This window comes from Lynx rufus, unplaced genomic scaffold (assembly GCF_022079265.1).
Source record: "Lynx rufus isolate CCGP_SWC_20201006 ecotype Redwood Valley unplaced genomic scaffold, mLynRuf1.p SCAF_9, whole genome shotgun sequence".
NCBI classification, from domain to species: domain Eukaryota; kingdom Metazoa; phylum Chordata; class Mammalia; order Carnivora; family Felidae; genus Lynx; species Lynx rufus.
This window is the reverse complement of record NW_025814897.1, coordinates 26,009,133-26,032,276: the sequence shown is the minus strand read 5'-3', so window position 1 is coordinate 26,032,276 and position 23,144 is coordinate 26,009,133. Positions and strand designations below refer to the sequence as shown.

Genomic DNA, 23,144 nt, shown 5'->3' with positions numbered 1-23,144 from the left:
TTTCTTTCTGTTATGCAGTTGTGCTAGTTTAGATTTAAGTTACAAAGACAATTCTTAGAAACGTAGCTTTTGAAAAATCCTGAATTCTTCATTTTGTCTTCCGTAAGCAATAGATTTCCATTAAAAGGCTTGTCTTACAGCGAGTTAACGTGAGGGTTCAAGTATTACTGAATGCCTCGTTTATTCGTCATTAATCACGACTCTCCCTCTCTTCTGCCCTTTTTTTTTTTTTTTTTTTTTGACACAGCTTTCGCTTTCAGAAGAACAGAATGAAGTAACGAAAAACGGCTGTGAATCTAAAGAGCTGGTCTACCTCGTGCACATTGCTTGTCAGGTAATTTTGTGGATGTGGAGGCTCCTTTTAGTGCATTTCTTCAATGGCTAATAGAATTCGCAGAAAGATACCTGTGTGATACTGAAGTGGAATTGGACACTGCGTGACTATTGTTAAGAAAATAAATGGTATCCTTTAAAAAAGAGATAAATGTGTTTGTACAATATTACATGGAGGGCACAGTTTAGTATTGTAACTTGCATATCTTCTATCTGCATCTTTAGAAAGTTTTTAAGGTTTTAGATGTTTGTGGATGAATACCAGTGACAATGGCAACACAAATGTTTTGTTTTATTCTTTGTTCCCGTCATATTGGCAGTTCTGCATGTACTCAGGGTTGAAACAATAGAATCAGTCTTACAGATACTTAATTTACAGACATAATTGAAAGCTCTTCTTGTAAGAGTAAAGGAAATACATCGTTTATTGACAATTAGATTAAATGAATCAGCTACTGGTCCCCTATCACAGTAAAAGAGCAGATGAAGTTCTGCCTGAGATGCTCACTTTTTTAACCAAGACAGTACGTTTCACTATAGTGTTTGTAGTGTATGTGGTGTATATAGGGGTGTGTGTGTTTTAGAAGGGCACTGTTTCTTGACTCTTAGTGTTGAAACTTTTGTGACGGGGGTACCTGGGTGACTCAGTCAAGTGTCTGACTCTGCTCGGATCATGATCTCATGGTTCATGAGTTTGAGTCCCACATCAGGCTCTGTGCTGACAGCTCAGAGCCTGGAGCCTGCTTTGGATTCTGTGTCTCCTTCTCTCTCTGCCCCTCCCCCATTCTCACACTGTGTGTGTGTGTGTGTCTCTCAAAATAAATGAACATTCCAGTTTTTTTTAATTTAAAAAATAAAGCTGTTGTGAGTGTAGTTACTGTGACTTCTCTTAATGAGATTTAAAAAGGGTCATTGTAGCATTATTTCCTCCGTCAACTAAGTAGTTTAGTTCCTGTTAATTTACTTTACATTCATTAAGCCTTATGTCTAGTTTTAAGTTCATAATTGTAAAGTAAGTGTTTTTGAGGGAGGCTTTCTTTTGTGCAAAGTTTTTAGTTTTCTTTGGGAAAGAGTTAGATAAGGGCATTTATGTTTTTTTCCCTCAAAAAGTGTTATTCCTTCACCTGAAGTTAAAAATTATATGATCTTGAAAAACCTAATGCTTACCTCATATGGGAAATCCCTGACTTCTTAGTCTTCATGACTTTAAGGAGAACCTTTCAGAATTTAGTGCTTTATTTATAGATGTAAGAATATGAGATTGGAAATTGACTTTAGCTTGTATAGAAATAAGATGGCCAGAGTTTCATATTGTTTAAATATGTTTTATTGTGTGTCATCTTGGTTCCTTTGAGGAAGTAGGCAGCTCTGAATCACTGTTTTGTGTCATGTTTCAAAAAATGCTTCTATTTCATGACTTAATTTTTAAGTGAAAGTTTCACATGTTCTATGGTGAACCATTACTCACACATTAGTGTAAATCATATCCTCTTTATCTAGAGTACATGATTGGCATGTCAATAATGAATTTATTAATCCCTCTATGACCTAACATCTTTTAGCATCTTTCCTTCTCACCATTAATTTTCATATGTTCTGACAATGCAAATAGTTTTCTCATAAGCAAATCAAAATGTTATAAATACTGGTACCATATTTTTAAGTGAACTTGAAAAGGTAAGCATGGTATTTTGGAACCATATGCCAGAATGTATAATTGTCACTTGATTATGCTTAGTGAATTAGTTACCTAGCTACTTAGACTATTTCCTGGTTGCAAGTATCTTGTCAAGCTGCTTAAAAAAATTCAGACTACTTGGTACGCTATTCATTACATCAAAGTAGTAATTTACTGCAATATAATAATGCCATCGTACCTCTCTGTAGCACTGAAAGTAATCATTGATGCACATCCCCTCCCCTCTCGGCTTACTTTCTGTATTCTTGCCATATGTGTTGGCCATAAATCATATTAAATTAGAATCATATATATTTTTAATAACTAAAATTATAAAGACTCATAATCAAACCCTCTCATTTTTGCCAGTGAGGGAATTGAAGCCCAAATTACTGATGTGGCTTTCCTAAGTTCTGTAAAATCTTAGCACTAACTTCTAGGGACTTCAGTTTCCTGATGATCAGTTTTTCCTGCATGTCGGTGGAATTTACAATCTAGAACAGACTTAAGAGATTGCCTAGTCTTCAGATAGGATATGATCACCATTACATGCTGATGTAATCTGTACGAGAAACCACTTTTTCACATATTGCATATTTTTGCTAATTTCTAATTTTTAATTAAAGTAAACTTGGAATTCTTTTTATTTAACCAAAGTATTTGTCTTTCATCTGAACCCACTCTTCTCCTGTTCCTTTATCCTAGAAAATGGCCAATTTTCTGTGAAAATTCTGAAAAAACTGTGGATTTTTTTTTCAGCTTTTTGGAGGTTAAATAATACTGACTCTCTTAGGTCTTATCTTTGAAACTTTAATTGTCCTTTCATCTCTGCCTTTCAAGTTTTTATTTCTTGTTAAATTGTGAATTCAGAAATGTAAACCATGTCTTTCATACTGAATTGATCCAAATTCAGTAGGCATTTTGATTATCTATGTGTTTATATAAGTACACAGATACTGCGACATACAGTACAACATTTAATTCTTACAACAACTGTGTGAGGTAAATAGTCTGTGTTTCATTTTACACATGATGAAGACTCAGGAATGTTAATAACTTCCCCAGGGTCATAAAATTAAAGAGAAAGACCAGGATTTGAACCTCAGTCTAGTGTTTTTGTTTGTTTGTTTGTTTGTTGTACTGTTGTTGTCTAATAAGATTTATACTCGGTTAGCTACTCTGAAATCTGCAAGCATTTTTTTTTTAATTTTTTTTTCAACGTTTATTTATTTTTTTTGGGACAGAGAGAGACAGAGCATGAACGGGGGAGGGGCAGAGAGAGAGGGAGACACAGAATCGGAAACAGGCGCCAGGCTCTGAGCCATCAGCCCAGAGCCTGACGCAGGGCTGGAACTCACGGACCGTGAGATCGTGACCTGGCTGAAGTCAGACGCTTAACCGACTGCGCCACCCAGGCGCCCCTGAAATCTGCAAGCATTTTGTAAATGGTAGTAAATAATTACAGAAATGCACTGAGAGTGACAGTCAAGTTTCTTTGTATGACTTCAGTGGAGAGAGTTCGTATGTACATATTTTAGGACATATATATGTGTCTTTTTTTTTCTCATTTAGAAGTGTGGGTTTATGGGTTTTTAGGATAAAAATACTTTTAGAAATTTTGGAAAATATGGGAAATGGAGAAAAAAAGAATAAAATTGCTGTAACACTACTACCCTGATATAGTCTCTGCTTACACTTTTGTATATTCTTGCTTTGTTTTCCATAGTTGTATTTTAGGATTGGATACAGAGATATATATACAATTTTATGTAATTATTTATAAAGCATTCCTCCGTTGGTTATAATCTCCCTGTAAACATTCATTAATTAATATACTGAAGTATAGTTGATATACAGTGTTATATTGTTTTAGGTGTACCAACATAGTGATTTGACATTTACATGTGGTACAAATGTTCACCATGATACGTATACTTACCATCTGTTACCATACATAGTTATTACAATATTATTGACTCTGTTCTTTATGATGTACTTTACATCCCTCTTAGTTATTTTATAACTGGAATTTTATATCTCTTAATCCCCTTCACCTATTTCATGCATCCCCCACCCTTCTCCCCTCTGGCAGCCAGTTTGTTCTTTGTATTTATGAGTTTGTTTCTGTTTTGTTGTTTGTTCATTTGTTTTGTTTTTTAGAGTCCACATATAAATTAAATGATAAGGTGTTTGTCTTCCTGTGTCTGACTTATTCCAGTTAGCATGACCCCCTCAACATCTGTCTGTGTTGTCACAAATGACAAGATCCCATTCTTTTTTTAATGGCTGAGTAATATTCCATGTACCTATATTCCATAACTTCTTTATTCATTCACCTTTCAGTTGACACTTAGGTTGTTTCCTTATCACATCTATAGTAAATGATGCTGCAGTGAACACAGTAGTGCATACATTATCTCTTTGAATGAGTGTTTTGTGTTTTTTGGGGGCGTAAATAGCCTGAAGAGGAATTGCTGCATCATAGGGTATTTCTGTTTTTAAATTTTTGAGGAACCTCTACACTTTTTTTTTTTAGTGTTTGAGCCAATTTACATGCCCACCAACAGTACATAAGGGTTTCCTTTTCTCTATATCCTTGTGCCAACAATTGTTATTTCTTGTCTTTCTGATACTATCCCTTCTGACAGGTGGGAGTAACATCTCATTGTGGTTTTGAGTTGCATTTTCCTGTGATTAGCAATGTTGAACATTTTTTCATGTGTCTTATGATCATCCGTATGGTCATTTTCTTCCATTTTCTTTGGAAAAATGTCTCTTCAGGTCTTGTGCCCATTTTTAAAATAAGATTGTTTTTCTGTGTGTGTGTGTTCGGTTATTTGAGTTCTTTGTATATATATATCTTATTTGATATATCACTTGTAAATATCTTCTCCCATTTAGGAGGTTGCCTTTTCATTTTGTTGATGGTTTCCTTCTCTGGGGGAAAAAAAAAGCTTTGTAGTTTGATGTAGTCTCAATTTTTTATATTTGTTTTTGTTGCCCTTGCTTGAGACAAATCCAAAAAATAATATTGCTAAGACCAATGTCAAAGAGTTTATTGTCTGTGTTTTCTTTGGGAAGCTTTATGGTTTCAGGTCTTACATTTAGGTTTTGAATCCATTAAAAATTTTTTTTTGTAACATTTATCTGAGAGAGAGAAAAAGACAGAGCATGAGTGGGGGTGGGGCAGAGAGAGAGGGAGGCAAGAATCTGAAGTAGGGTCCAGGCTCTGAGTGGTCAGCACAGAGCCTGTGGTGGGGCTCGAACTCATGAACTGTGAGATTGTGACCTGAGCTGAAGTCAGACACTTAACTTACTGAGCCACCCAGGTGCCCCAGGTCTTGAATCTATTTTGAGTTTGTTTTCATATATGGTGTAAGGAAGTGGTTCAGTTTCATTCTTTTGCATGTAGCTCTTCAATTTTCCAAACACCATTTATTGAAGAGACCGTTGTATATTTTGCCTCCTTTGTCATAGGTTAATTGACCATATAAGCATGAGTTTATTTCTGGGCTCTCTACTCTGTTCTGTTGATCTATGTGTCTCTTTTTGTGCCAGTACTATACTGTTTTGATTACTGCAGCTTAAAGGTGTAGTTTGAAATCTAGGAGCGTGATACCTCCAGCTTTGTTCTTCTTCCTCAAGATTGTTTTGTCTGGATCTTCTGAGGTTGCATACAAATGTTAGAATTTTTTTGTTCTCGTTCTATGAAAAGTACTGTTGGTGTTTTGATAGGGATTACATTGAATCTATAGATTGCTTTGAGTAGTATAGACCGTGAAACAATTTTAAATCTAGTCATGAGCATGGTATATCTTTACATTTATTTTTGCCATCTTTCTTTCATTAATGTCTTACAGTTTTCAGAGTATAGGAGTTTCACCTCCTTGGTTAAATTTATTTCTAGGTATTTTATTATTTTTAATGCAATTGCTAGTGAGATTTTTTTCTTAATTTCTCTTTCTGTTTGTTATTAGTATATGGAAATGCAACAGATTTCTTATATTAATTATATTAATTATCAAATTCATTGTATTATCTAATATTAATTATATTAATTTTGTATCTGCAACTTTACTGAACTCATTCATTAGTTCTGATAGAGTTTTTCTGTGAAGTCTTCAGGGTTTTCTATATATAGTGTCATGTTATCTGCAAATAGTGACAGTTTTTACTTCTTCCTTACCAGTTTACATTCCTTTTACTTCTTTTTCATAATCTGATTGTTATAGCAAAGACTTCCAGTACTTTGTTGAATAAAAGTGGTGAGACCTCATCCTTGACATGTTCCTGATCCTAGAGGCAAAGCCTTCAGCTTTTTGTCATTGAGTATGATTCTATCTGTAGTTGTGTTACATATGACCTTTATTATGTTGAGGTATGCTTCCTCTATTACCACTTTGTTGAGAGTTTTTATCATGAGTGGATGTCGAATTTTATCAAATGCTTTTTCTGCATCTATTGAAATGATGTGCTTTTTTTTATTCTTCATTTTGTTAATGTGGTGTATCATTTTGATTGATTTGTGGATATTGAACCATCTCTGCATCCCTGTCAAATCCCACTTGACCATGATGTGTGATCCTTGTACTGTTGAATTTATTCTTCTAATATTTTGTTGAGGATTTTTATAGTTCCATTCATTAGGGATATTGGTCTGCAGTTTTCTTTCTTTGTAGTGTCTTTGTCTGGTGTTGATATCAGAGTAATGCTAGTTCATAGAATGAATTTGGAAGGAGTCTTTCCTCTTCAGTTATTTGGAATAGATTAAGCATGCTAGGTATTCAGTTTTCTTTACTTTTTTTTTCTCCAGTTTCACCTGTGAAGCCATCTGGCCCTAGACTTTTGTTTGTTGGGAGGTTTTTCATTACGGATTGAATTGTATTACTAGTACTTGGTCTGTTCAGATGTTCTTTTTCTTCTTGATCAAGTCCTAGAAGCTTTTATGTTTTTAGGGATTTATCTGTTTTTTGTAGGTTGTCTAATTTGTTGATGTGTAATTGTAGTAGTCTAATAACTTTTTGTATATCTGGGATGTGAGTTGTAAGTTCTCTTCATTTCTGATTTTATTTACTTGACTCCCTTCTTTTTTTCCTTGATTAGTCTGGCTAAATATGTTTGTTTTTTTACAGATTTTATTTTTTAAGTAGTCTCTACATCCATTGTGGGGCTCAAACTCACAACTCCAAGATCAAGAGTCACAAGCTCGGGGCGCCTGGGTGGCGCAGTCGGTTAAGCGTCCGACTTCAGCCAGGTCACGATCTCGCGGTCCGTGAGTTCGAGCCCCGCGTCAGGCTCTGGGCTGATGGCTCAGAGCCTGGAGCCTGTTTCCGATTCTGTGTCTCCCTCTCTCTCTGCCCCTCCCCCGTTCATGCTCTGTCTCTCTCTGTCCCAAAAATAAAATAAACGTTGAAAAAAAAAAAAAAAAAAGAGTCACAAGCTCCACTGACTAAGCCAGCCAGGCACCACTGCCTAAAGGTTTATCAACTCTTAGTTTCATTGATCTTTTCTGATGTTTTTTAGTTTTTACTTCATTTATCCGCTCTGATCTTTATTATTTTGTGTCTCCTACTAACTTTGGTTTTGTTTCTTCTTCTTTTTCCAATTTCTGTGGGTGTAAGTTTAGATTGTTAGAGATTTTTCTTTTTTCTTGAGGGAGGCCTGTATTGTTCTAACTTTCCCTCTTGGGACTGCTTTTGCTATTCCCTTAAGATTTTGAACTGTTGTGTTTCCATTTTCATTTTTGTCCAGATACTTTTTTTATTTCTATTTTGATTTCTTTATTGACCAGTTGGTTATTTAGGCTCCAAATGATTGTGTTTTTTCTAGTTTTTGCCTTGTAATTGATTTCTGGTTTCATACTGTTGTTGTGGGAAAAGGTGCTTGATATGATATCAGTCTTTTAAAATTTATTGAGACTTGTCTTGTGGCCTAACATGTGATATGTCAAGGAAAATGTTGCATGTGCACTTGAAAAGAATGTGTATGGGGTACCTGGGTGGCTCAGTCGGTTGAGCATCTGACTTCGTCTCAGGTCATGATCTCGCAGTCCGTGAGTTCGAGCCCTGCGTCAGGCTCTGTGCTGACTGCTCAGAGCCTGGAGCCTGTTTCAGATTCTGTGTCTCCCTCTCTCTCTGACCCTCCCCCGTTCATGCTCTGTCTCTCTCTGTCTCAAAAATAAATAAATGTTAAAAAGGAAAAAATTTAAAAAAGAAAAAAAAAGAAAAGAATGTGTATTATGCTGTTTTGGTAATGTTCTGTACATATATGTATGTCAGGTTTGTCTTAAACACTGTTTCAGGTCACTGTTTCCTTATTGATTTTTCTGCCTGGACACTGTATCCACTGATGTAAATGGGGTGTTAAAGTCTCCTACTATTGCTATATTACTGTCTGTTTTTTTTGCTTTTTGTCTGTTAATATTCGCCTTATATATTTAGGGGCTTCTGTGTTGAGTATAGAGATATTTACAATTGTTACATTATCTTGTTGGATTGATGTCTATCATTATGTAATGTTTTTCTTTGTCTCTTCTCATAATCTTTGTCTTAAAGTCTATTTTGTCTGATAGGTGTATTGCTACTCCAGCTTTCTTTTTGCTACATTTGCATAAAGTATTATTTTTCATCTTTTTACTTTCAGTCGGTATGTATCTTTATGTTTGAAGTGAATCTCTTGTAGGCAGCATGTAGATGGGTCTTATATTTTTATCCATTTAAGTTGCCTATTGTCTTTTGACTGGAGCATTTAGTCCATTTACATTTAAAGCAATTGTGGGTAGTTTTGTACTCATTGCCATTTTGTTCATTGTTTTCTAATTGTTTTTGTATGTCTTCTCTTCTTGTTCTCTTACCTCATAACTTGATGACTTTATTTAATGTTATGTTTCGATTCCTTTCTCTTTATTTTTTATGTATCTACTATAGATTTTTGCAGTCAGTATGAAGTCATATGTAACACTCTTTGCATATAGTAGTCTGTTTTAAGTTTATGGTCTCTTAGGTTAGAACACATTCTGAACATACTACATTTTTACTCCCCATCCCCATGTTTTTATGTATTTGAATTCATATTTTACAGCTTTTTACTCAATGTGTCCCTTAACTAGTTATTGTAGATATTGTTGATTTTACTACATTTGTCTTTTAATCTTCATACCAGCTTTGTGAGTGGTTGATCGACCACCTTTACTACATGTTAGCTTTTACCAGTGAAATTTTTCTTTCATAATTTTCTTACTTTAGGTATGGCCCTTTCTTTTATGCTTAAAGAAATCCTTTTAACTCTCTTAAAATGCCAGTGTAGTGGTAAAAATTTAAAATTTTGCTTGTCTGGGAAACTTTATATTTCCTTCAATTGTGAATGAAAAATTTGCTGGTAGACTGTTCTTGGTTGTAGGTTTTCTCCTTTCAGCAGTTTAAATATATCATGCATATTCCTTCTGGCCTGAAAACTTGCTGCTGAAAAATCAGCTGATAGTCTTATGGGTGGTCCCTATACTTACTACTGGCTTTTCTCTTGTTGCTCTTAAGATTCTCTCTTTATCTTTAATTTTTGACATTTAAATTATGTGTCTTGGTGTGGTTCTCTCTGAATTCAGCTTGTTTGGGGCTCTCTTTACTTCCTGGACCTGGATGTCTATTTTCTTTCAGATCGAGGAAGTCTTCAGAGGCTCTTTAAGTGGAAGCCTCAAATTTAGAGCCTCTGTGGGAAGTAGTCCAGGCCATCTGGTTACAATGACAAGTCATTATATAGTCCGAGTGCTTGTTACAATATTAAAATCTAGTATAACATGGTCCTGGAACAGATACCTGTCAGACAGCTCTCATTTAGCCACATTGGTGTGTCTGAGGAGAATATTAAGCATTTTTAAAGTGATATTCTCTTGAGGCACCTGGATGGTTTAGTCGGTTGAGCATTCAACTTCAGCTCAGGTCATGATCTCACAGTTCATGAGTTCAAGCCCCACATCGGGCTCTGTGCTGACTTCGGATCCTCGTTCTCCCTCTCTCTCTGCCCCTCCTTCACTTGCTGTCCCTCAAAAATAAAATAAACATTAAAAAACAAATAAAGTGACTCTCTCAGATGCTTGGAAAATAGATCTTTAATGCCCTGCCCAAGCCCCCAACTCCCCGCCTCTCATACTAATGCCAATTTAGAATAAGTTGTCTTGGGGTGCCTAGGTGGCTCAGTCAGTTAAGTGTCTGACTTCAGCTCAGGTCATGATCTCATGGTTGATGGGTCTGAGCCCCGTATCAGGCTCTGTGCTGACACAGATGGTTGGTTCTGTGTCTCCCTCTCTCTCTGACCCTCCCCCACTCACCCTCTCTCTCTCTCTCTCTCTCTCTGTCTCAAAACTAAAGAAACATTAAAAAAAAATTAGAGTAAGTTGTCTTAACCAATATAGGCATATTGTTTTTCAGATGTTCCCTCCATTATCGTTTTATTCTGTTCTTTAAGTAAACAAACTGAAAAAATGTATTGTGTAGAACAAACAGATTAGCTTGTGTGGATGAAAAAACACTCTTGTGTCATAATATTGAATCTGAATGGTAATACTTTATCTTTTCTGAAAATCATACTAATTTTTCCTCTGTCTATCCCCTACTTTTCAGAAAACATAATGTGTTTACTTTGAATTTAATAAAAATTAATAGAAATTCTAAAAAATTGTTATATGTCAGAAGATACTAGAAAAACCTTTACTGTCTTAAGTGTTGAACATTCACTAACTTTAAAAAGCCCAAAATGAGATAAGCACTCACAGTAACTGAACCCCACTATGTGGAATAAATCATTTATGAGTATAATGTCAATGGTAATATGTCTCAGTACCACTCTATATTCAATTGTTTTATTCTTTAGCAAGTAAGTGAACATCAGCATTTACTTACTTACTTATTTAAGTTTATTTATTTATTTTGAGAGAGAGTATATGTGTGGGAGGGGCAGAGAGGGAGGAGAGAGAGAGAATCCCAAGCAGTCTCTGCCCTGTCAGTGCAAGGAGCCCAATGTGGGACTTGAACTCACAAACCTGTGAGATCATGACTTGCAATGAAATCAAGAGTTGGATGCTTAACCGACTGATCCACCCAGGTGCCTCTCAGTTTTTAAGTGTTACTTTTAAAATGGCAAATTTAAACCTAGCTGTTTCAAGAATTTATTCTAACATGTACTCCAATGAAAATCCTTCAGGATTTTTCTGTTCTGTGAGTATAGGTTTGTTAGTGTAAGAAATTGCTGCTTTATAAAGTACTTAATAAAGTACTTACTATTTTATTGTTTGATTGTAAGCTTTAGACCAATTAAAATCAATCATTTCATTGTATTTGGAGTATATTAACCACCTTTGTATTTTAATGAGAATTCATCAGTATATAATACTTTATTTTTTCTGAGGATCAACTTTTTCATAAATATTTATAATACTCTGAAGGCTCCTTTATGTCCTGGTAGGTGGGGTAAACAGTTGGTTATAGGGGAATGCTTTCCTGCCTCAAAATATCTCCTGCTACCCTGCTTGAAATTCCACCATCAGAAATGCATTCCTTGGTATTAAGTATCTCCTCCACTTAGTCCTTTTAAAAAATGCTGTTACTAAGGGGTGGGGTTGACTATTCACATTTGTAGAGCATCTGTGTATGAACAAAACGTGTAGAGATTGTAAACATCCAAACCTGTAACTCTTCTGTGAAATGTAGATGTTACTATTTTCATTTTATAGGTGAGTAAAAATTGCTGATAGGTTTAAGTAACTTATGTAAATTTCTATATCTAGGATAAGGCCCAGCTGAGATTTAAATCAGGTCATTCTCTTTTCACTGAAATTCATCATACCATTAAAGAGAGAATTTGTTCATTCTTTTTCAGTTAACTTTCCCATGGTAAAGGAATTTCCAAGGACATGGGTGAGGACTGTTCTCCGAAAGAACAGCAAATGTATCTAGAATTTGTCTTTTACCAACTCTGTTATTACCAAGCTTTATCTTGTTGGGATGTTGTGATTAGCATTTGTATTTGCATCAAATTGCATCTAGCATTTAACTGCTGGAGTGATGTAAAATGTGATTTGAAACATGTTGCCTTCATGGTTAACACTCCAATAGATTTTCACTGTGTTTAAAACTGAGCCCAAACTGCTAATCAAGGACTGTGAGGGCCCCACCTGACCAGGACCTTGCTACCTCTTTCATATCATCTCATGACAGTGTGCCCATTCCTGTGTTCTGATTATGCTAGCTTTCATTCCATTTTTTATTTCTTTTCTGTTTTTTACTTTTATTTTATTTTTTAAAGGTTTTTATTTATTTTAGACAGTGAGGGAGAGAGAGGAAGAGGGAGAGAGAGAGAGAAAGAGAAAGAGAGTGAATATGAGTGGGAGAGGGGCAGAGAGAGAGAGAGAATCCTAAGCCCAACATGGGGTTTGAACCCACAAACCTGAGCTGAAATCAAGAGTCGGATGCTTAATCAGCTGAGCCACCCAGGTGCCCCATAAGGAGTTTTTTGTATTGTTTTTGTGTTGATATATTTATAAAAGAAGTGAATTTCTAAGTTATTCTGATCATTTGTAGTTGAACCTTGAACAACATTGGTTTGAGTAGCATGGTTCCACTTATACATAGATGTTTTTCGCTAAATAGAGTACATTACTGTAAATGTATTTCTCTTCTTTATGATTTTCTTAATAATACATTTTTTCTCTATCTTACTTTATTGTAAGAATAGTACATAATATAACATAAAAATATGTTTGTTGCCTGTTTATATTATTGGCAAGGTTTCCAGTCAAGAGTAAGCTATTAGCAGTTATGTTTTGGAGAAGCAAACTTATATGTGGATTTTCGACTGTGAAGGGGAATCAGTGCCCCTTCTCATGTTGTTCAAGGGTCAGTTGTACTTTATTTACTTTTAGAAATTGGATGAATTTCTGCCAGAATGGTAGGTATTTTACTATTTTTAGAATTTTCTCACTGAATCTAAGTTTCAGATGATTTGCAAATTAAGGTTTTCATTTGGTGAATGACATTCTGTATAAAAGGACAGATTTTTTGCTGGCACAAGAACATTTTTAAAAAAATTGAAAGAAATCAGTTCACTGATATATGGGGAAATGAATTTTGAAATCCAGTCCCTCACCATTTTTAGGCTCATTTGCATTTATGTGGTTGGTTGATATTTATTTCCTTGAGTAAGACTGTTTGGATGGAAGAAAACATGATTTATTTTTAACAATTAATATAGTTGATTTTTTAGATTAGTTTTAGGTTCACAGCAAACTTGAGTAGAAAGTATGAGGTTCCTGCAAATGTTTTATCCCCACACATGCCTGACTCCACTATGGATGTCTTTCCCCAACATGATACATTTGTGACAGTGATGAACCTACACTGACATAGCTTTGTCAGCAAGGGTTCAGTCATGGTGTTGTATGTTCTGTGGGTTTGGACAAATTTATAATTATATGTACCCACCATTAAGGTATCATACAGAATTATTTCGCTGCCCTAAAAATTCTGTGCTCTGTTTATTTCTCACTTCTCCCTAACCAGTGGCAACCACAGATATTTTTACTGTCTCTGTAGTTTTGCCTTTTTCAAAATGTCATATAGTTCGAGTTATACAGTACATAGACTGTTCAGCTTGGCTTCTTTCACTTAGTAGTGTGCATTTAAATTTCCTCCATGTCTTCTAATGGCTTGATAGTTTCTTTCTTTCTTATTTTTTTTTTTTAGTGCTGATTAATACTGAATTTTCTGGATGTATCACAGTTTATATATACACTCACCAGCTGAAGGATATCTTGATTGCTTCCAAGTTTCAGCATTTAAAAAAAAATTTTTTTTTTTTTGAGAGACAGACACAGAGCACAAGCAGGGGAGGGGCAGAGAGAGAGGGAGACACAGAATCTGAAGCAGGCTCCAGGTTCTGAGCTCAGCACAGAGCTTGATGCGGGGCTCATACTCACAAATCTTGAGATGATGATGTGAGCCAAAGTGGTACCCTTAACCGACTGAGCCACCCAGGCACCCCTAAGTTTCAGCATTTCTGAATAAAGCTGCTATGAACATGCATGTACAGGCTTTTGTGTGGACATAACTTTTTAGCTCATTTGGATGAACACCAAGGAGTCTAATTGCTGGAACCTGTGGTAAGGTATCTTTAGTTTTATCAGAAACTGACAAGTTGTCTTCCAAAGTGTGTTTACCATTTTGTATTCCTACTAGCAATGGAAGACATATCCTATTATTTCACATCTTTGTCAGCATTTTGTTCTGGGTTTTTGCCATTCTAATAGGTGTGTGGTGTTATGTCGTTTTAATTTGCATTTCCTTGATGACGTATTATGTGGAGCATTTTTTCATATACTTATCTATTATTTGCATATCTTTTTGGTGAGGTGTCTGCTTAGGTCTTTGGACTTTTTAAATCAGCTGTTTGTTTTCTTATTGTTGATTTTTAAGAGTTCTTTATACATTTTGGATAACAGTCTTTTATCAAATAAAACTTTTGCCAGTATTTTCACCCAAGTCTACTACTTGTCTTTTCATTTTATTGATAGTGTCTTGACACAGCAGAAAATTTTAATTTCAGTGAAGTCCAGCTCATCAGTTCTTTCATGGATAGTGACTCTAATGTATCTAAAAAAGTTTATCACCAAACCCAAGATGATTTGTATTTTCTCCTGTGTTACCTTCTATGAGTTTTATCATGTTGCATTTTACATTAAGGTCTGTGATCCATTTTGAGTAATTTTTTGAAAGCTGTAAGGTCTGTATCTAGATTTATATTTTTGACTGTGGATTTTGCCAATTCTTCCAGCACTATTTGTTGAAAAGAATTTTAAATCCACTGTGTTGACTTTTCTCTTTTGTCAAAGATCAATTGACAGTATTTATGTGGGTCTATTTCTGGGCTCTCTGTTCTGTTTCATTGATGTATTTGTTAATTTTTTTTTGCCAATACCACACTGTATTGATGATTATAGCTTTATGGTATGTCTTTAAGTCACTTGGTTGACACCCAACTTTGTTCTTCTCCTTTAATATTGTGTTAGCTGTTCTAATCTTTTACCTCTCTCTATAACTTTAAAATAAAAAATAACTTGCTTTGGTTTTGATTGGCATAGCATTGTGAATCTATAGATCAAGTTTGGAAGAATTGATACCTTGACCATATATTGACCCTTCTATCCAGGAACATGGTATATCTCTCAAATTTTTTTAGTTGTTTACCTTTACCAGAATATTGTAGGTTTCCTCATACAGATCTTGTACATAGTTATAAAAATTCTTTTAATGTTTATTTTTCAGAGAAAGAGAGAGAGAGACTTTTGAGTGGGGGAGAGACAGAGAGAGAGGGAGACACAGTATCTGAAGCAGGCTCTAGGCTCTGAGTTGTCAGCACAGAGCCTGATGCAGGGCTTGAATTCATGAACCATGAGGTCATGACCTGAGCTGAAGTTGGACGCTCAACTGACTGAGGCACCCAGGCACCCCATGTTTTTTTAGATTTGTATTTAATTCTTTCTTTTTTGGGGGGATGTGCTGATATAAATACTATTGTGCTTTTAACTTCAAATTGAACTTAATCATTGTTGGTGCATTGGAAAGCAATTGGCTTTTGTATATTAACTTTGTATTCTGCTATTTTGGTCATTAAATTTAATCATTCATGATTAAAAATTCTCAGTAAACTAAGATTAGTGGGAAATGTCCTCAACTTGATAAAGAGTATCTATAAAAAATCTATAACTGTAATAGTGAGAAACTCATTCTGTAAATAAGATCAGGAACAAGGTAAGGACGTCCCCTCTTTCCACTGCTTTTCAACACTGTGCTGGAATTCCTAGCTAATGCCATTAAGGCAAGAAAAGGAAATAAAAGATGTACAAATGGGAAAGGAAGAAATTAAACAGCCTTTGTACACAGATGACATGATCATCTAGGTAAACAGTATAAAAGAATTGTCTAAAAATCTCCTGCAACTACCAAATGTAAGACACAAAACAATATATTTTTAAATGCCTCTTTAAAAAATATATTTTAAATACATAAAACCTTGGATTGTAACTTGTTCTGCAAGTGTTCTGCAAGACGAGTAAACGTTTCTAATAAATTTTAACTTGATAAACAAGCAGTTTCTTGCAATACAAGTAGTACATGATGCCAGATGTCATGTGATCAAACTGAGTCAGTGGTTCTTGAAATTCTCTTTGATGTGCAAGTGCTTTGGATTACAAGCATGTTTCTGGAATGAATTCTCACAAACCAAGGTTTTACTATACTTCTATAGGAAGAAGTCTTAAGTAAGAAGGACCTGCTAACTTCTTTTCCACTTTTTTAAACAAAAAATTAGTATTTTAGTGTATTAATGCACTTAATATATCACTTCAGAATGCATTCAAGGAAATTTCTTTCCTTTTTAAAAAAAATTTTAAGTTTTATTTAAATCCAAGTCAGTTAACATACGGTACAATAATGATTTCAGTAGAATCCAGTGACCCATCACCCACATACAACACCCCAGTGCTCATCCCAACAGATGCCCTCCCCAATGCCTATCACCCATGTAGTCCATCCCCCCACCCAAAACGCATCCAGCAACCCTCAGTATGCTCTCTGTATTTAAGAATCTCTTATGGTTTGCCTTCCTTTCTCTTTTTATCTTATTTTTCCTTCCTCTCCCCTATGCTCATCTGTTGAGTTTCTCAAATTCCACATATGAATAAAGTGATGTGATATTTGTCTTTCTCTGACTGACTTACTTCGTTTAGCATAATACCCTCTAGTTGCATCCACATTGTTGGCACCTGGCATGATTTCATTCTTTTTGATCACCGAGTAATATTCCTGTGTGTGTGTGTGTGTGTGTGTGTGTGTGTGTGTGTGTGTATCACATCTTCTTTATCCATTCATCAGTTGATGGACATTTGGGCTCTTCCCATAATTTGGCTATTGTTGATAGTGCTGCTGTAAATATTGGGGTGCATGGGCTCCTTTGAATCAGCATTTTTGTATCCTTTGGAAAAATACCTAGTAGTGAAATTGCTGGGTTACAGGGTAGTTCTATTTTTAATTTTTTGAGAGACCAAGGAAATTTCTTGACTAACAAACTATTTGAGTAAAAGTGTTAAGCTTTCAAAGGGCTAATAGTTACATGAAATACTTTGGCTAGACATTCAGTGTAATAGGGTTTGATAAGTTTGATAAGCGATAATTATAGGAGTATACACTATATTTTAGTAGAAAAATTGTCAAAGATGTAAATAGATAATTCCTAAAAGAATAAAGATATCATTTTCACCTTTTGGAAAATTTAAATGCTTTTATAAATAAATATTAGTGTAGATGCAGTAAAATAGGCGCAAACAGTAAAAATTGGTACAACCTTTCCATTTTTAGAAATTGTGTATTTTAACTTTTTAAATTAAAAATAAATTTAGTATTATAAAAATTTGCAAAAATAGTGCAGAGAGATTCAGTATACTCTGCACTTAGGTTTAGATGATGTCGCAATTTTTAGGAATTTATTCTTCTAAAAGAATTTTAATGTTTCTTTTTGAGAGCAAGAGAGAGAGAGAGAGAGAGAGCATGAACGGTGAGGGGCAGAATCCAAAGCAGGCACCGAGAGCTGTCAACACAGATCCCAAGGTGGGACTCAAACTCAGTAGCCATGAGATCATGACCTGAGCTGAAGTCTGACACTCAACCCACTGAGCCACCCAGGCGACCCAGGAATTTATTCTAAAGAAGTATAAGAAATTGGAGCATAGACTTAGATACAATTATTACATCCTGTTATTACAATCCTGTTTTTTGTGCTCGCTTCAGCAGCACATAAACAATCTTGTTTTCAATTATTGAGCTTTTAACCTGGGAACTTCCCAATTCTATCAATTTGCACGATTTAACAGCTTTTCCAAAATCAGTCTAGGTTAGTGAAGGTATCATTAATATCGTCCATGCATGTTAACAGTTTCAACCAAACTATTTGTCTGTTATACCCCATGTATGACAAGTATATGACTAATACAACATTCAGAAGGTATTTCTGGGCCAGACCGCTATACCAGTGACAAAAATGTCAGTAGTGATAAGAATGTTCAATGAATGATTGGCAGGCAGTGTGCTCAGTAACTCACATGCATTATTTCATATAATCTTTCAACTTCCAGGTACTGTTAACTTCCCCATTTTATAGATGAGTAAACTGAGGTTTAGAAGTTACCTAAGGTCTACCACCTAAGGTAGCCCATAGTAGTTTAAATTTAAATCCTGCATTACTGATTACTGCTTTCCTCATTGTTTTCTTTCTTCTCTCTTCCTTCTGTGTTTCACAGTCATGTTGATCTAGATATCTGTTTTGTATGCCAAGGGGAAAGTGATATGCCAAGGGCCAAATGTTACCTTATGTCTTAGTTTGGGGTGCTTTCACAAAGTACCATAAACTGGGTACCTTATAAACAATACAAATTTATTTCCAACAGTTCTGGAAGCTGGAAGTCTGAGATCAGGAGGTCAGAATGGCAAAGTTCTGGTGAGAGCCGTTTCTCAGATTGCAAACAGCTAGCTTCTTATAACTTCATGTAGCAGAGCATAGAGAAGGAGAAGCAAGCTCTCTTAGGGCTCCTGTAAGGGCACTAATCTCATTCATGAGGGTTCCACCCTCATGACCTCATCTCATCTAATTATTTCCCAAAGGCTCCATTTCCTAATGCCATCATATTGGAGGCTTTGGTTTCCACATACGAATTTTGGGGAGATGCAGATACTCAGTCCCTAATACCTTACAATTATGTCAGAATATTCTTCATTTAGTGAGAAATGCTTAATGAAAACGGGATTAAAAGCAGAGCCAATTTCTATTCTAAAAGCACCAGGTAACAACAAATGCAGGACTACATTTTCTTTATATTGACCACTTCCCATAGTCTGTTGGCTCGAAAGGAGTAATAGATGTGAATGTACCAAGTTGTCAGCTTATTTCTCTCCTTCCCAGACAGTGGGATGACTATACACATGTTTAAAGTTGATCCTGATTGATTGCTTGGCCTTTGTACTAGTGACTTAAAATCCTGATGTTACATTTTTTTCTAAAAGAAAGCAGGAAAACAAAACAAAAACAAAATGTCACCGGATCTATGGGTTATCTTCAAATAACGATATTAAATTTAAGATTTACTTTCCAATATTAAAGCTGGAAATTCAGCCAGTATGGAAGACAACCTTTGACCTCTAAAGATGGATTAACTTCTCTAGTTGAAAACCTGATGTACTTGAAAGTAATCAGTAAAAATGTTCTTTTTCCTTTGAGTTGCTGAGCTTTTAGTGACCAGTCATTTGTTCTGCTAAATACCATGGGGTTTTGTTTGGAAACTCTGTTCTCTAATTCTAAATGTTTGACTGAGAACAAGTTCTCTAAATCAGTAAAGAATAGTAATAGCCAGCGTGTACTGAGCCATTTCTGTTAACTGATACTCTACTAATCATTTTACATTAATTTACATCATTTAGTTCTTAAACAACCAGGATTCACAATTAGGACATTCTGATCCCATAATCAAGTTTTTAGCTATTTCTTTATTTCAGGTATATATTTTTAGGATCTATGCAGGTAATGTAAATAAGGTGTGGTCACTTGGGCAAATTAGACCTTGTTGTGCTGTACCTAAAGTATTCATATACATTTTTATTTTATTTTATTTTTTAGATGTTTTTATTTATTTTTGGGAGGGAGCGAGAAAGAGTGAGCATTAGCAGGGAGGGACAGAGGAAGAGGGGGACAGAAGATCGGAAGCAGTCTCTATTCTGACAGCAGCAAGCCCGATGTGGGGCTGGAACTCACGAACCGTGAGATCATGATCTGAGCCGAAGTTGGACCCTCAACCGACTGAGCCACCCAGGCACCTCCATATACATTTTTTTAATGTTTATTTTTGAGAGAGCGAGAGAGAAAGCACGTGCATGCAAGTGAACACAAGTGAGAGAGGGGCAGAGAAAGGGAGACAGTGCCTCCATAGAGGGATCTGTGCTGACAGTGGAGAGCCCTATGTGGGGCTCAAACTCAAACCACTAGATCATGACCTGAGCCAAATTCGGTCGCATAAGCGACTGAGCTACCCAGGTGCCCTCCCCATATACATTTAAAACACACACACACACACACACACACACACACACACACACACACACTTTAGGCCTAATCCAAATCAGAAGATAGAATGGATAAATTTAAAATACTATGGATGATGGACGTAAAACCTTGTTCAGATGAAAATTTATTTTTTTTGATTGCATTTTAATTTCTGTTCTCTCACATATGTGAGGCTTTAAGCAAATTACTTAATTTGTGATTAGGTTCATAGAGAAGGAAGTAAAATCTTGTTACTTGTTTTGGACAATGTACTGTATACATGCATATATGGTAAAGGTATAAAATGCATTTATGCATGATAACAATACACATCAACTCCTGTCTTTACTTTTAGAAGGGATACAAAGAACGGTGCTTTGTATCTATAATAATTGGTTCTTTAAAATAACATCCAGAGCTTTGAAACAAAAAAGTCAACATCTGTTTAATCTCTGTGATAGAGACATGAGTATGTGATAAATTATTTTGTTTACTTTTTTGGTATTTGAAGTGTTGCATAGTTTTTTTTTTAATTTTTTTTTTTTTTTCAACGTTTATTTATTTTTGGGACAGAGAGAGACAGAGCATGAACGGGGGAGGGGCAGAGAGAGGGGGAGACACAGAATCGGAAACAGGCTCCAGGCTCCGAGCCATCAGCCCCGAGCCTGACGCGGGGCTCGAACTCACGGACCGCGAGATCGTGACCTGGCTGAAGTCGGACGCTTAACCGACTGCGCCACCCAGGCGCCCCGAAGTGTTGCATAGTTTTAAAAAATGTGTGTATGAAAGAGAAAATAATTGCAACTGTAGGCTAAGTTTTTCCTTTTATTTCTGCCTTTGTTTGTTTTTAGTTTTTATTTTTGCCATCCCAAAGGATCAAGTATTTAACTCCCTATGGTTATTTAGGAAATATTTGGGTTAGAAGGCAGTGTTAGAACTGAGGAAACAAAGGAGCTTACTTCAGCAAAGAGTAAAAGAGTGACTTTCCATAGCCAAAGAAGCAGCAGTTAAAGATCATGGAGGCAAGAAAGGGAACAAATGTCTCATAAACTGAATAAATGTAAGTAATTGAGCATAACTGGAGGCAGAGAAAGGGCATGGAGGAGTAATGACTGAGATCAGAGTATAAATTCAGACAGAACCTAGATGATGAAAGCCATGATATATGCAAATATGTTTGGACTTTATCCTATGGATCAGTGGTTCCCAGTTCAGGCTGATCATCAGAATTAACTGGATCCCATTTCAGACTCATGGAACTAGCGTTTCTTAGAATAGTGACCAGGACACTTTTCTTTAAAAGGCTCTGCCATGTGTTATTGTCTTAATTCATTCTAAAAACCCTCTCAGACAAGGAGTTGGTATTGTTCTCCATCTACGTGATAGAGAATTTTAGTCCAAAGTAGGATTATGCAAGTTGATCATGGTAGTTTTATTTAAAAAAATTTTTTTAGCATTTATTTTTGAGAGAGAAAGAGACAGAATGCGAGTGGGTTGGGGCAGAGAGAGAGGGAGGCACAGAATCCGAAGCAGGTTCCAGGCTCTGAGCTGTCAGCACAGAGCCTGATGCGGGGCTCGAACTCATGAGCTCTGAGATCATGACCTGAGCCAAAGTCGGATGTTCAACCGACTGAGCCACCTAGGCACTCCTGATCATGTTAGTTTTAATATACCTCTGTGTAGAATTCACATCTCTGCCTTATGAAGTGGTACATTCTGCCTCTGCACCATTTGGCTGGGGCACATGGAGAAGACTTCCACTAAAAGTGTTTCTTCAGTTCTGAGATGGTTGCTCTCAGGCCTTTCTTGCAGTCCTTCTAGAATTTTATGAGATGAGAGCCTCTGTATAAAATTAGATAAAATTGCCAGACTAAATGCTCTGCAGCAGTGCTGACTCATGGGAGCTCTCGATGGATTTTTGATAGTGTCACCTGATAAGCTTTGTATTTTGTAGTGGTGGGAAGGGGAGCAGGGGAGATCAAAGGTGAGGACAATTAGCAGTATTCTCGGTAAGAAATGATATTCATCCCTACTAAAGCTTGGGCTAGGGGAAGTGATAGAGTCAAGAGAAAATTAGGAGGTAGAATGTAATAATAAATACGCTCTGGGAGTAGATTTTCATTGTTTTTTTAAAAATTTATTTTAGAGAGTGAGAGCAAGTGGGGGAGAGAGGCAGAGGGAAAGATTGAGAGAAAGAGGATGTCAGAGAGAGCAGGTTCCATGCTCAGCACGGAGCCCGATGTGGAGCTCGATTTCACACCCCTGGGATCATGACTTGAGTCGAAATAAAGAGTTGGATGTTCAACCTACTGAGCCAACCAGGAACCCCGGATTTTCATTTTTGATGAGCTTGTGAGATTGGGTAAGGCAAGGAAGAAAGCCTGAGATGTTGGGAAGGATAATGAGTTCTAGATAATATTTGCATATTGAATGTGTATTGATGAGGACTTTAGTGGTTTTGATTTTCCAGTCTTAGTCATAGAAAATGTTGGTGATACCTATCAATAACTTGGTTTTAATTTTTGATTATATTCTCCCACCCCAAATTATTTTATGGTTCTTTTTGTGGGTTTAAGGCCACATGCTGTCTTACCAGTAACTGCTCCCAGAGAGCCAGTGGACTTTGATGAGCAGTAGAGAGAGTGGAGAGTTTTATCTTATTTTCATTATTGACCTTTTGATGTAGTGTAACTCATTAGATTATTTTGGAGTTTGAGTATTTACCTATTTACTAACAAGTTGATAGAAGTTTTTCACTAGAAAATATAAAATCTCATAATGCCATTATAGAATAAGGCCTGATTCATAAGCATTTTCTAAGAGGCAGATTGTAAGTGTCTTTTTTTTCTTACCCATAGGGTAAAAGTTGGATTGTTAAAAGAAGTTACGAAGATTTTCGGGTACTTGATAAACATCTTCATTTATGTATTTATGACCGACGATTCTCCCAACTCTCAGAGCTTCCCCGTTCTGATGCTCTGAAGGATAGTCCAGAGGTAAG

The 23,144-nt window shown here is 35.9% G+C and overlaps 1 protein-coding gene across 1 annotated transcript in view; it reads left to right on the top strand.

Annotated features, from left to right (window-relative positions):
- ARHGAP32 (Rho GTPase activating protein 32) overlaps positions 1-23,144 on the top strand; it is a 186,880-nt gene that overhangs the window by 69,909 nt on the left and 93,827 nt on the right. Inside the window, exons 4-5 of the mRNA XM_047072442.1 lie at positions 248-334; positions 23,002-23,139. Coding sequence (XP_046928398.1) covers positions 248-334; positions 23,002-23,139 — 225 coding nt within the window. The remainder of the gene's footprint in view (positions 1-247; positions 335-23,001; positions 23,140-23,144) is intronic.